Genomic DNA, 14518 nt, shown 5'->3' on the forward strand with positions numbered 1-14518 from the left:
CCATGCAAGTCACAACACTTGCATTTCTACAGTTCACACATAGTTTGCATCTGCTCTGTACACATAAATAATTATATTTCAGTTTTATTTGTATACTTTATATATATTTTCCTTAATCTTATTTTTTTATTCCAAACAACATAGAACAATATAGTAATGGTAATGTTTCATTACACTAAAAGAGATTATTAAAAGTTTCAGTTTAGTCATTTTGAACCAACTCGCTTTCCGTTGTATTTGGTCGTATCATAGCAACCAAAAGGGTCGGATATGCTGGGAGAGGGCGCGTGTGGTTTCCATGGACACGGTTGATACCAAACTTACGGTAGAAGTTTAGAAATAGGCAAAAACCTAGAAGTACACGGTAAGTTTACATGAGTAGAAGTAGCAAGTCATGGTTAAAACTTGTAATATGTGTTTTTTATTGACAAGGAAAAGTGCAAAGTAGTTGTAGTTAGTCGAGTGTAAGCTAAAGGTTCTGTATTAGCTTTGCTAACGGCACTACACTAACGCTTAAACTAAGTTAGCATATTAAACGTTGGTACTTAAACCTCGACATTGTTGTAAAAAGGAAGAGCTTGACAACTACCATGTAAGCACGTGAGCAAGTATTCTAATTCCCTACTGCTTAAATATATTTCATAAAGGTAAATAATATTCAGAAAAACATAATTGTAGACGTTATTTAACACCATAAACTCAACGTGCCTTTTTTAGAACGTTAGCTGAAATGTTAGTTAGCTTTTCAATGTATTTTCACGCTTTGAATGAACAGCAAAAAAACGTATGAACAATTACTTTCACTATCATTTAATCTGAATTTTTTTTAAATGAATCATTACGGCTATGAACTGTTGGAAAATAGTTTGAAACGATTAAGCCTAAACTAACATGGTCAGTTAAGAATCCAAACTCTTTATTCAATTAACTATTATATAAAGCAAAGAAGAAATAGCTAATCATTACACTTAAAAAATCAAACAATCTAATATCAAAGTATAATAAAGCATGACCTCTCAATTTTTCCTCACGAGTCCCAAAGCCAACAGATGACAAATAATGAGTTTGAGTAAAGTGACACACTGTTTAAAATAGTGTTGTTTTTATTTTTTCGGTTTCAGAATATCCCAGCCGCTGCTATGGGGCTATCACTGACGAGAGCAGCCCAGTGGACCCCGGCCAGCTCTGGTACTGGCAAACTTGAGTCCACGCCAATGAATGAGTCCTTGTTGAAGGAAATCCTGAGCTTTGCTGAGCAGTTCGGCTCCCAACACCCACAGGAGGCCTTGCATGTGTTTCAAGAACCTCTCCAGTGGAGTACCACTTTAGTGGCATCTGATTTCAAAACAGACTATGACATCAGGTTGGTCTAATCATGAGGCAGGCAGCTGGTTGGCCAGTGTTTTCAGTATTACGTGTCTGTGCAGGATATGCTGTCACCATGGTGTCCAAATGTATTTTACCTTGGCTTTAATCAAAGCAGTAGGCTATAATTAATTTGTTATTCAGCTTCAGTTAGACTGAGTACATTCCCTTTTATTTCTTTAGAAGTTCTGGTCCAGCGTGTGTTTAGCTTTGTATCTTGGAAGTGGAGAAGTAGAGAAACAAAAATACAGACTCTGATCTTCCTTAAGTGTGTTGGCTTTTATAATCTAATACAAGAAAAGTCATAATAGGGATACAACTGAAGTACTGTTTTTGGTTTATTTTCTCTGCAGTGACTCAGATGTACAGTCCAATGAGAGAGACAGTGAAGGGCTTCCATTGTTGCAGCTCTCCCCTCCTACTGTTTCTGTACGCAGCTTCAGCCAGCTCTCTAAACTCATTCATCTGACAGAAGATAAGAAGGTGGAAGAGGTTCAAGCATGTCTAGAAGGTAAGCATGATGACCACAGGGTGATATTTGAATCTAATTAGCATCTTAAGGAGTCCAGGCACCAGCATAGCTTCATAACTTACACACTTAATTGTTTTTTGTCTAAGATCATCTAATAATGCTTGGTAATTAAGTGCGCTACATTAAAACCCAAGGCAGTAACAATACAAAAGTTGAAACAGGAGTTAAAAACAGATACAACTAACCACAGCAATGAATACAGATACAATTTAAGAAGAGATAAAGATTTTACAAAATTTAAAAGTGCATACAGAGGGATTCACATAAAAGTCTGGTTTAGGTTATTTTATACCGTTTAGTTTTACACATTTGGACTACTAACCTCCGTGTGTAGAGGGTGGGAGTCATCATTTAACATAAAGCTGGATAACTGCTGTAACTTTCTGAGGTACAGGGTCTCGAGGTTTCGCTGTGACTCACCAATCAGTCTGTTAGACCACTTGATAAACTGACTGAGAGAGTTAGAAAAAGACAGAATGGACTCAATAAAAGCACAATAAAACATAACCATCATGGTTTTCATCAAAGTATGCATTTAAAAGATGAAACTGATTTCTCAAGCCCAATATCGTCGTTTGCACCACAGTCCGGGTGCCCTAATAGAAAAGTACATACAAGGGCTGCCTCATTGTTGGATCCAAAGGATTCCAACTCATATCGTCCATGCCACTGAATCTAAAGATGTGTATAAGTTAATATCTTTTTTTTTCTCCAGAAAATAGATACCCCGTGGTTAAGATTCTTGGTTCCAGTGTTGCCAGCATCCTGCAGGGAGAAGACACCAATACTGACGTGCTAAGTCTGGTAGACAAAGTGAAAGATCAGGGCAAGGACTCAGAGGTCAAGGTCAAGCTGTTCCTGTTGCTCCGAAATCTGGATAACAAGCTCCTCAGCAAGTGCCTCGAAGAGATAGCCGGGTATGTGCGTCTTTTATCTCCAGCTGTCTCAGAAATCTCTCTGATTATCTCTCCATCCTCCACGCCTATCCTCTTTCACTCCGGCCTAACCAGTCCTACTGCGACATGCTGTTGTTTATGATTGGAATAGGCAGCAGGTTTAGAAAAGGGAACCATGAATGAATGAGAGGAATTAGATGTTTGTTTTGTTTTTCTACATTTTCATTACAGAAAAATCAGGCTTGACCCCACCGCAGTGAAGAATGAAGTGGATTCACTGAAACAGTCAAGCATTGAAGGGGAAAAGAGGGTGTTGAAGTCCATTCGATACACATCAGGTTTGAATTATCTCCACATTTCACTGACTTGCAAGGAGAGCAATTGCTATTAACACTAAAGCTGGATATTCCAACGCATAAAAAAAGTCTGCATTTGCCGCCACAACAGACATGGAAGCTATTATATCTGTCAGATTCCAGTTGACCAAGTCGTTAGTCAATGTAGTGCACTTATCATGGCCTTATAAAGCAAGTGCACACCAAGCGGTTAAAGCAGTACTCATTTCTCATGTTGGATTGACACTGTATAAAGAAATACTGCAAACGGCCTTAAAATATACTAGCGTCACTAAGTGCCTCCTTTTAGTGGATGATTTATATTGCAATTGAAAGGATAGAGTTACCCAGGGCTCATGTCTAGGACCTCTGCAGTTTTCCTGTATACTGTTAATATAATACGTTTCTGGCAAGATTTATGCAACGTTCCTCCCCTTTTCTCTTCAGATTATATATTTTCAAATGGCTGCCGTGCCCCTCCTTGGAGACAGGTTCATGGCGAGATGTGTTACCTAGTGATCGAGCCGTGTGACACTGAGACCCTCTGCGTCACCTGCAGCACTGCGGGAGTTTTTCTTAATGGGGTAAGACTAGGAAGTGCTGCTGAAGGTCAATGCAATGTTGTTTCCTTTTTCTGTGTGAGGAAATGTTAAAGGAGCAGACTGGAAAATACTTTTTGATAGTGCCAATTTATCATTGAAAGTGGCAGTAAATTCACCTCAGCAAGTGTTCCAGTGATTTGGTAAAGATTGATTCCAAGTTCCTTTAGTCGTGCTCTTGAATCAAATAACCACATTGTGTTACTTTGTTTATCCTCCTCCTCAGCAACTGTTACAATAGCAATCTTAAAGCAACATCACAGATCAATCAGTTGGTAGTAAAGTCGAAACATCTCAACAATATATTACAGATATAAATGCATATACCCAGAGGTGGAAGAAAGATGTTTAATGAATGTAGTGTAGTCAAATTACATTATTTCCCTTTTAAATGTGGTGAAGTATAAGAATTGTAGCATTGAATGAAGTACTCATGTAAAATACTTTAAATGTACTTAGTTGCTTTCCAACCACTACCATACCACTTACATATTTCCAGCATATATTCAAAGGAAACCAATGGGACATACAGTATAACCTAGGGCTGCTCGATTATGGCAAAAATCATAATCTCGATTATTTGGGTCAATAATTGATATCACGATTATTAAAAACGATTATCCATTTACTTTGAAAACATCCATTTGTTGAAGACATTTTTTTTTTTTAATAATAATAGTAAAAAATAATCGTTTTATTTTGATTACGTTGTTTTCGTAATCGTTGCAAGCCATAATCGTAATTGCGATTAAAATACGATTAATTGAGCAGCCCTAATATAACCTATAGGAGAGGGCAGAAGGATCCACACAACTGTAAAAGTGTGGCATATTCTTTACAAGAAACATCCAATCTATGATCTGTGATCCAAAATGGGAAAAAGTCCACCTAAAAATCCAAAAAACTGAATTTGTAACAGTTGACATTATTACTCAAACTGCCCATGTTTTCAGGTCTGAATAATAGTAATAAAAAGATGGTTCTATAGCAATAAATCTACAACATAAAAAGAGTCAACTGTTCGATCCTGCAGAGGAGTACAGACAAGATGCGTTTTTAGATACATAAACAGTTCTGAGTTTACAGAACCAGATCAATAAAATGAAAAACAATACCTTCACTACTGAAGGCTTGGACCAAGAGTTTTATTTTCCAGATCCATTAAATCTGACTTGAGTTACCAAGAATAATCACTTCTGACATTTGTAAGTCCCTCTGTACATTGTTCCAGCTGGAAGGGGTATTTAAACAAAGATCAGTGGTCTACAAAATAACCACGCCCAGCAATAAAAGCACATACTGGTATACTGCATCCAACAGCTTTAGGGCATGTGCACTCATTAATAGCAGATCTCCAATATCCAATACAGTCTGAAGAAAAAGGTTTGTTTACATTGCTACAACAACAAAATAACTACAATATCTCTTTTGATTTCAACGATGTTCATAAATAAACCTAAAATCGAGGTCAAACCCTGGCTTTTCAGTGCCCCCCCCCTCAGTGTAAGATTACATAGAGAGCTCAAAATACTTTCAAGTCCAGGATACTCTGAATGTGTTTGCCATTAATCCTAAGAGAAGATTTTGCATGCTGCAGCACCTTTCACTCTTCCACTCACATTGCTGACAAGCCCTCGGTTTCCTGCGTCTGTTTCTTCACCTGGAAACGGTTCGACCAAGGTGAAAAACTACAATCTTAAAACACCCAACGGTCGACATTGATGCAAATGAAACCTCAAAGAGCACTAGTGTCTGAAACCTAATTTAGCGGTTTTACATGGTTTTACACTTCCTCTTTGAGGCTGCCTGGAGATACTCTGAGCTTTCTAACACCGGCTATTCAGGCTGACATGTGGGTCACATTATAATTGTGGTTTTTAGAATTAATGAAGCTGTTTTTACACTTTGTTTTCACAGGGCGTAAAACAGGAGGGGGAGGAAAGTGGCTACGAGCGAACAAGTGATGTGCACAGAGACCTGCGCACTCTTCTGAAGAGCAGATCTCCACATTTTGCTGAGAACATAAACACGCAGGTACAGTGGGATATAGCAGATGCAATTATCATTCATCCACACAGTAGGACCTCCTCTTTCTAACCTTGGATTTTATCTCACAAAGTGTGGATGTGTGGGTGATGAAATGGCTCTTTGTCCCATAACAAGGTCCTTTTTTCTAACCTCTGATTTGATCCCTGATACTGTGTGACTCACATGCATAAACACAGTTAGCATTGTGTAATCAGTGTCTGTGCTGCTCAACAACTAGTGAGCTAGTGTCTGGTTGTCACTGTGTTGAAACCTTTCTAAAATCCTCCAACATCCAAACAGCACAGCCCCATCTCACACACACACGCACGTGCACACACACACACGCACACACACACACACACACACACACACACACACACACACACACACACACACACATTCTCATTTCCAGACATAGAAATACGCGTGATTTATTCAGTAGTGCTATTTCCTGCTTTGGTAATTTGACGACATAACAAATCGCCTCAATAATAGATCCCAGCTGCGTCCAAAAATCTGTTAATCATTTAAAAATATCTCACACTGATGTTTGTTGGAAAATATGGCATCATCTACAGACCATCTACTGCTCACAGCAGACTTTGTATTGATCTCGTATCTTTAGGGTTAAATAATAAATAATTGTATTGTTTGCTCTTATGTCATCCCAGTCAAATAAAGTGGGAGGTAAGTCTTTAAACAACCATTAATGTGAAATGTTTACAATCAGCCATGCTAGCATACTGCTTGTCTCTGGTCTACCACATTGGTCAAGACCAATGAAAAATACGCACAGCTTTTGCATGGATTGCCATGCATTCATTGTCCCAACAAGATAGAGCGTCATGACTTTGGTAGCATTCACATCAACATCACCTCTACATTGATAACAGAATGTTAAACTGCTAACATCAACAGTAAGCTTTAAACACTGCTTCGTGGTTGTACACCATTATGCGGTGTCTGTTACATTTGACTATAGATTAGATTATGTTTACTCTGCACCATTTTATTTGTATTTGTTATTTGAGTGTGAAATGTATCCACCATTTGGAAAGGAGAAGTAGTATAACCTACATGGCATGTACTACTACTTTTTGCTAACAGTTCCACAATGCTATGCTCCTTATTCTATTGATTAGAACATAACCATTGTGAGAGACTAGTACATTGAAGAGGCAAAAGGTGAAGATTCAAAAATGTCTGAAACCGCAATTTAACCGCTCACAATTGAGTGACTAGAAAATAGGAAGTAAATTAATAAATGATGGAGGGAATCATTTTGGACACAGCCTAGTTAAATGAAAGATATTCTGAGATTATATTCCATAGTTTACAAAGTTTTCATTATATATATACGTGGAGTAGATATTGGACCGTCCATATTGCGAGCTGGAATGGGGTTAGTAGAGGCTTTAATAAACCAATGTGTAGTGCCAGGCCGAGGCGTGTAAAAAAAGACATTCAGGCTTTTATGTTTTACGAGTCCTGTGTGAAGAGTGATGCTTTGAGTCTGAACCATCTAAAAGTGATGGACAGCCGCAGTAAACTTTGCTGTGAACCAGTTTGTGGAGGCACAAATCATCGTCAGGGTTTCTCTCTTCTGGATTCTTTACCTCCTTTGATATCAACCTCGCATTGTCCGGTTACTTTTGTTTCACAATATCTTTTTCTTTACCTCAACTTGAGCCAATCATGTGATGGGGTCAACTTGAAAACTGCTTTGAAAGTCCTTCGATTGATTGCCGACGACAGCAATCCAATGGCGCAATATGCATCCCATGTCAGAAATTAAGTAATTGCAGTCATGATATCTTCCAGTTTTTATTTGATAGAGCTACGGCAGTCTGTCAGAAACACGATCTCTCATATCTCCGTCTCGCTTCCCTGATTGCAACACACTTGGAAGGCGAACGCCAAAGATAACAACACCTAATCTCCAAACACATCTTTCTAAAGTGAGGAAGCAGGTCTTTTTGAGTAGTTCTATTAGATCAGACAGCCTCAATCAAAAGAGCAGAGGCAGCCAAAGGAGACTGCAACACGGGGAGGAAGCTGGCCCGCCCCCTCTGCTCCCTGTTGTGGATTCATTTTGACATCACAGTGATTGGAAATTGGACATGCGATGTATTTGCATGCACACGACGCTCGCTGAAGAGCAAAACCTCCCTGGTTTGTAAGATTTGTTATTCATTTTTAACATCCTGAAATTAATTAACACTGTCACAATGAGTCAGTAGAGAATGGGACAGATGTTATATGGCCGATGGCTTCAGATTTGCTGCCCCGCTGATTTTCCATCCGTATGGATCAAGTGATTAGACGCAACTCTCCGCCAAACACATGTAAATAGTTGGACGCTTTAGTAGTGAAATGAAGGGATACAAAAAAACTGCTAATGATTGAATGTCACCTAGTATAAAAATGTTTGCAGGCGTCAGGGCTGCTTAACACAGCATTAGTCTCCAGACTTCTAGTGTTCTCAGATGAATAAAGGCACCTGTAATGGGACCTTTTTTACTGTGACATGTCAAGAAATGTGGAGTGTTTCCCTCTGTGTAAGCGCATGGTCTTTCTCCATTTCACATATAATAGAATTAAGGAAGGTTGGTTCGCCTAATAAAGTCAGACTGTGGCTCTGTGGTTGGCTGAATTGACTTGTATGTTTCCAATAGCGGGTCACTTTGTGTTTTATGAAAAACAAGTCTTTGGAAAAGCGATTGGCTCCAGCTCGAACACAATCCCTCAGAATACATCTTAATTATTTCCCCCATGCCTTTAAAACATGTTGAGCCCCTAACAACCAATGACAGTCTGAGCTGTTTCTGCAGAGCAGGTGTCTGTGATTAAAACATTCTCCTGCCTGCAAACCATTCATATGTGTCTCATTGGCATTCGTGTATAGGTTGTAAAAGTTTGGTATAAAGGCCTTCAAAAGAAAAAAAGTCATAACTGAATAACAGTGACACAAAGGCGTTACTCTGTCTGTGCCAAGCTGCAAGGCTTTAGGTGGAGGAATGTACAGAAACAATAAACTTTTTGATATTGTTCAGCCAATTAACAGAGGGGGGACCTCTTCTGTGTAAAGCATGGGGAACGTGTTATTCTACCCCATGCCTCAATAAAGACTGAATTGTTATTCTGTCGAGAGCGGGTTTATGGTAATTTTATGTTTTTCACGTGTCACTGATACTGTTCTGTAGTTTAACATGACTTTTCTGGGAACACTTTGTCAGACAGTGTTATGTAACGTGTCTCAAATAATGAAGAGAGAGGCATCGTGTCAAATGGAAAATATGTTTCAGTACATTTCTCCAATTTGGCCACATATTAAAAGCCGTCTTTACCTCACTCTCCTGTCTTTGTCTTTTTTCCCCTCACCAACAGGATTTTGCAGTGCAAGAACCTCCATCAACTCAAAAGGTCCAGCATGTGGAACCGGTTGACACGGAGGAACAAGGCCAACCCCAGTGTTCTTACGAGCAACGGGAAAATAATGTGAATGAGAACGCGAGGCAATCGCTGTACAAGACAGGCGGCGAAAAGAAATATGAACCATGTCCGAGATGGAGGAATCTCGGCCTCACGTCTCCATGTGGGTACGTAATAATTCCTCATGAAGATGTATCCTAAAACACACACTGTGTAGCAGGGATCTCTCCTGTTGGAGCTTTACATGACAGCGATGCCAAACCTCGTCACGTTTTTCTGCCAGCACGGTTATATGCTGTTTTATATTTTGAAGGCAACTGAAAATATTCCTGATTACACAAAGATCTGAGTTAATGGATACGTTCACAGCGTGGAAACCCTTTCTGCCCAATTACAGGCAGAAATGTTGGGAAAAGCAAATCCCCCAAAGATCTGTCACATATGGTCTTTGATTGATAAATAGATCTCGTGAGGGCTGAGCTGTTGCAGCTGTACCTTGTGATAACTATACCCACTTGAGGAGAAACTGGCCAAAGATAAAAGCATCTCAAAAAAAGAAATGCCCGCTGAACCCTTGTCTCGAATTGTTAAATAATGATTATGTTAGAAAAATAACCATTTTCAAAATAGAAGCAGGCGTAATGACTCTTATTTCACATCATTACAGTGAAGCGGAGGAAAAGAAAGGCAGTAAGAGCTCTGGAGAGGAGAAGTCTGATGGAATACAGAAGAGAAAGCGGGGAGCAGGAGCCAAAGGAAAGATGAAAGCAGAATTCTCTGCGTCCTCTTTACCTGGGCGCCTGTCATCCCAGAAAATGTAAGTGTCCAAAAACAGGTATTTATACAATCCATAGGAAATACCTATTTTTCTGTAGGAGGAGTAACCTACTGTATACAAGGTTTGGGAAACTGAAAGCTAAATCCTTTTTGTGGGGACATTTGTAGAAGATACATCCATTAGGGGAATGTAATAATGTACATTTACTCCCCTCCCTCCCCCCTCTCCTCCCTACCCCACTGGACTATAACTCCCCCACACACTCAGACACTCAAATCCGGCACCAGACACTTTTTACGCTGCTATGGACAATATTGCAATAATGCACGTTCGATGGACAATCTGCACTAATGTACATTCTCAAAATATTGAAGTGACTGTTATTTTGTATATATTGATTGTTGTGTTTTTATTTAGGTGTACAAATGCGTCTGTGACTGTGTATACATACATATTTGCACACATATTTTTATTTTCATATTTTGATATTCTATATTCATTTGTTTTTATATTCGGGATTGTGAGAAACAGTATTTCGATCTCTCTGTCTGTACACAAACTGGAAGATTGACCATAAAGTTGACTTTGAGCACATTTCTGCGTTACTAAACAATCCATTTATGCCACTATTTGCTTCTACTCCACTACATTTTGAAAGCAAATATTATACTTTTTACTCCACTACATATATCTGACAGCTTAAGTTACTTTACAGATGCAAAATATAAATGAACTAATAAATAAACAATGACATTTAGGTTACAATGTCCAGTTATCTCCACTGCGATTGACACATACAGTAAATGCATCAACAATCATAATCAATTATTGAATACGTATGATTCTGAAAAGGGTCATTACTCATAACAAGTACTTTTACTTTTGGTACTTAAGTATATGTTGATGTCGATACATTTGTACTTTAGAATTTTTAATGCAGGACTTTTATTTGTTCCAGAGTATTTACACAATTTAGTATTGCCCCTTTAAGTCGGTGCCAGTTGAAGAATAATCCGCTTAGCACTTTTATTATGACTGCCACCTTTTAGTCAGTTTTCGACTTTAAAATGCACATTGCAGGTTTTGTGTATTGTATGTGATTGTTGTATTTCATGCCGGTGCACTGAAACATTTCCTTTTTATGCAAATGAAATGGAAAATAAAGTCTGAACTGAATCTGAAGTATCAAATGTATGTCAAGGCTTTTTCTTCCTCTGTTTCTTGGCAGCTAGACCTCCTCAGCTCTGCCAATGCATATAGACTGCTAGCATCATAAATTGTCACTCGCCACTGTTCACTGATAGCATTATTGCTCATCAGGTAGTGTACTGTACATGCTATGATCTCCCCAGGGTGCATTCAATCATTCCTGAATGTGCACGCACCGGGGGCGTGCGTAGGCGTGGCAGCTTCTTGAAGGTTCGCTGTTTATCATGTTGCTTCCTGGAAAACACTCCCTCATATCTGCTCCCCTGGAAATGCCATTTGTATATACATGGGAACCGTCCCTCCATTTCAATATGTACCACATTTTCATGATAAAGTTATCCAAGTGACCGGAGCAACTTTAAAAAGCCATCTGCATTTCTGTTTGCATCAATAGCCTTGCAGGAGTCTTCCCTCTGTATATGATGATGATGACGACTCCAGTCCTCCCGTGACATTAATCCAATCCTTATTCTCCTGCTGCTTAGATTCTGAGGAAGTTCAAACTTGACACTTGTATTTCAAATTCCTTAATGTGTCTCCTTGTGTGGGATGACCGTGCTGTTTTATCAATTGATGAAGCCGGAAAAGAGATATTCCATCCCTTTGTCTGGCTATTGTATTGTCTGGTTACACTATCCCGCACTTTTGTACGTTGTTATCTGAATGTGTACGTTTTTTTTCTTTGTTCAGTAAGACCTCAGCAGGATCAATGTCATTGGACGCTTTCAGTGAGAGTTCATCTGAGAGTGAGGAGGAGGAGGAGCAGCGCCGTCAGGAGAGTAACACAGACCTGCCTTCTGAATATTGGCAGATCCAGAAACTGGTGAAGTACCTCAAGGTATGTTACCTGGCACACTACCGTTTCCTCACTCCGAGGGATTTCAACTCCTAAAATAGCGATTTGTACAGAGAGCTGTACTCCTGCAGGCTAAGGCCGGCTTTAACTAGCAAGACATAATAAAGTCCATGCTCCTTTCCTGTCATCTGTTCAAGAATTTTGATGCTGTCCTGAGTCGGTATTCAAATGTCAAAAACCGCATGGAAAATGACATTAAATCGTGGAAGTGCAGGGAAAACTTAGTATCACAAAAAGGTAATTTTCCAATCCCACCTGTCTGTTTTGCCTTACTCATATCAAAAAAATATAGGATGTCAGATGAAATATATATATTTGAAGCAGCACTTTTGAAGGAAGATGCTTCTTGAAGTGATTGGCTCATCTCATGGATTCGTGGTTTCTGACACAGGCCCATTTGATTGCACATGTGAGTCGATGCACGGGGGGAAAGAGCTGTCTGACGGCAGCAGCTGTACGCACTGTTTGCCCACACCGCAGAAGCATAAGAATGAAGCGCGCCTGTGATAGGTCTGACAGGGCATATGGTGAATATTAAAGTGTCAAAACATGGAAAGAAAAGAGGATAGAAACGCCACTGAGCCAGTTCACATTTTACCGTAGCTCTCCCCCATTATCTATTTACCTGGACATTATCATTCAGACAGATTATATTAAAACAGACTGTGCTGACTTTATTTTGACAGGAATCCTTTGCTTCTATTTAACAGTAAAAAGACCTTAAATGCTCTTTCAAATCAGTTAGTGTTATTTCAATGTGTAATAATAGTCTACATCACATATTTTTATTCAGTATAGAATTTCTTGATATGACTAACAGATTTGTGTTCTGCGGCTTGAATAAGATCGTTCACTTTTATAGAAAACACTGCTTGATATTTTTAGCTTAGCAAAATAGGATATAAAGGAAATTCCCACTCCATTCCAGAGAGGAAAAAAAAAGATGTAAATAATATGAAAGAGAGAAACTCAGATATATAAAAACCTCACTGGTTTGCATATTTCTTACTTTTCTTACTCTTCAACAACATGCACCACTGCAATAACCAACATGTCCCAGCTTTCTATCTGTCTGGAAACCACACAGCACAGTTATTTATGGGGTTTGTCCAGTAGTCATTTTATAATATCATTACCATCAGACGCTGAAACTTGCCATGAGCCAAGTTAAATATCTGTTTTATTTTAGGAGGAGTTCTTTCCCCCCCCCTCTCCCTCGCACTATAGACAGCCGTTTGTACTCTAGGAAGTTTAACACTTTCATAAAACGACACATGCATGTTCTGTTTTGTGTTTTAATGATATTTATGTAGGAATATTTGCCCCGGGATCCGATGTGTTTGTTTTTATACTTGTATGACTGGAGATCTGTGCCTGTAAAACGGTTACATGGTCTCTCACCAAACCCTGCATGCAGATTTGTGTCTCTGGGGGATTATATTTGTGTTTTTTACGGGTATGTAACATACTTCTTCACCTTCTTATTCAAGTTTACAAACAACCATTTATAAAAAAGACTTTATATTAAAAAAAATTACATTTTAAACACTGTTTTCTGTACTGTAGTTGTACGAAGAACATCCAGTGTGGCCTTCAGTAGACCAAGCTAAATAACAACTTCGTTTAAAAGAACAAGATGTTTTTTCGCGAGTCAGGACTGAATATTGTTATTCAAGCAATTAAGGCACAACATGTCATTTGAGTATTTTGTTTCAGTTTAGATAAATACAACATTCTCCAGCTGCTATCAGTTAGGTTCCCCTGTGGCTTAAAAATAAATCAATTTTCATGTTCTGACAGATGTAAATATTGAGTCCTTTACACAATGTGTTACTTGTTACCTGGTAATTCCAACATTGAGTGTTGTAAACATTTTTGTAATTTAATTTGTACAATAATCATAATTTCTTCCTCTTTGTTTTACTGAGCATATGGCTTTTTGAGCAGTCCCAATGAAATAATTCACCAGACTTCTCTTAAACAGTGTCACTATTAGTGCAGACTTTCCCCATTGCTTTGACATTGTGTGTAACTCTCACTATAAATGTACAAATTCTGCAGATTAACAAGCTGATCCTGGACCCTGACACACATGGTATTGTGTTCAGCCCTCATTAAAGTTGCTCCCCCTCTGCTGGCCAGTCATGGTACTACCGCGCTGCTCTTCTCTCATGAGAACCATATTACTAATTGCCACACTAAAACTAATCCTGCCTCCAGTGTACAAGAGCCAGGATCAGCTCATTTTATCAGCAGAGAGGAACATGCAGCTAATTATGTTCTAAGCACTTAAGCATTTTTGATTCTTTTTTAATAACACAATTAAAACATTACATTTTTACTGCCTGTTTACAACACAATTTACTCTCAAGAACAGTAATCATTTCACTCTCATGAGCGAGGCGACTTTGCAATTCAAAGACTAGACGTTTGCTCAGTGTGCATATTTTATGACAGAGAGGCCTATTATATGATTATGTTTTATGTT

The 14518-nt window shown here is 38.8% G+C and overlaps 1 protein-coding gene across 2 annotated transcripts in view; it reads left to right on the plus strand.

Annotated features, from left to right (window-relative positions):
* Positions 1-261: 261 nt before the first annotated feature.
* armc4 (armadillo repeat containing 4) overlaps positions 262-14518 on the plus strand; it is a 40248-nt gene continuing 25991 nt past the window's right edge. Inside the window, exons 1-10 of one of the 2 annotated variants that reach the window (XM_034222626.1) lie at positions 262-364; positions 1122-1363; positions 1719-1876; positions 2613-2814; positions 3025-3131; positions 3576-3712; positions 5645-5761; positions 9143-9354; positions 9855-10004; positions 11865-12012. In XM_034222626.1, the coding sequence (XP_034078517.1) occupies positions 1140-1363; positions 1719-1876; positions 2613-2814; positions 3025-3131; positions 3576-3712; positions 5645-5761; positions 9143-9354; positions 9855-10004; positions 11865-12012 (1455 nt within the window). In that variant the 5' untranslated portion in view covers positions 262-364; positions 1122-1139. Of the gene's footprint in view, positions 365-714; positions 785-1121; positions 1364-1718; positions 1877-2612; positions 2815-3024; positions 3132-3575; positions 3713-5644; positions 5762-9142; positions 9355-9854; positions 10005-11864; positions 12013-14518 lie in introns of those variants that run through there. The other variant, XM_034222625.1, reaches the window with a different exon arrangement.

The sequence above is a fragment of the Gymnodraco acuticeps genome, unplaced genomic scaffold (genome assembly GCF_902827175.1).
Source record: "Gymnodraco acuticeps unplaced genomic scaffold, fGymAcu1.1, whole genome shotgun sequence".
Lineage (NCBI taxonomy): Eukaryota > Metazoa > Chordata > Actinopteri > Perciformes > Bathydraconidae > Gymnodraco > Gymnodraco acuticeps.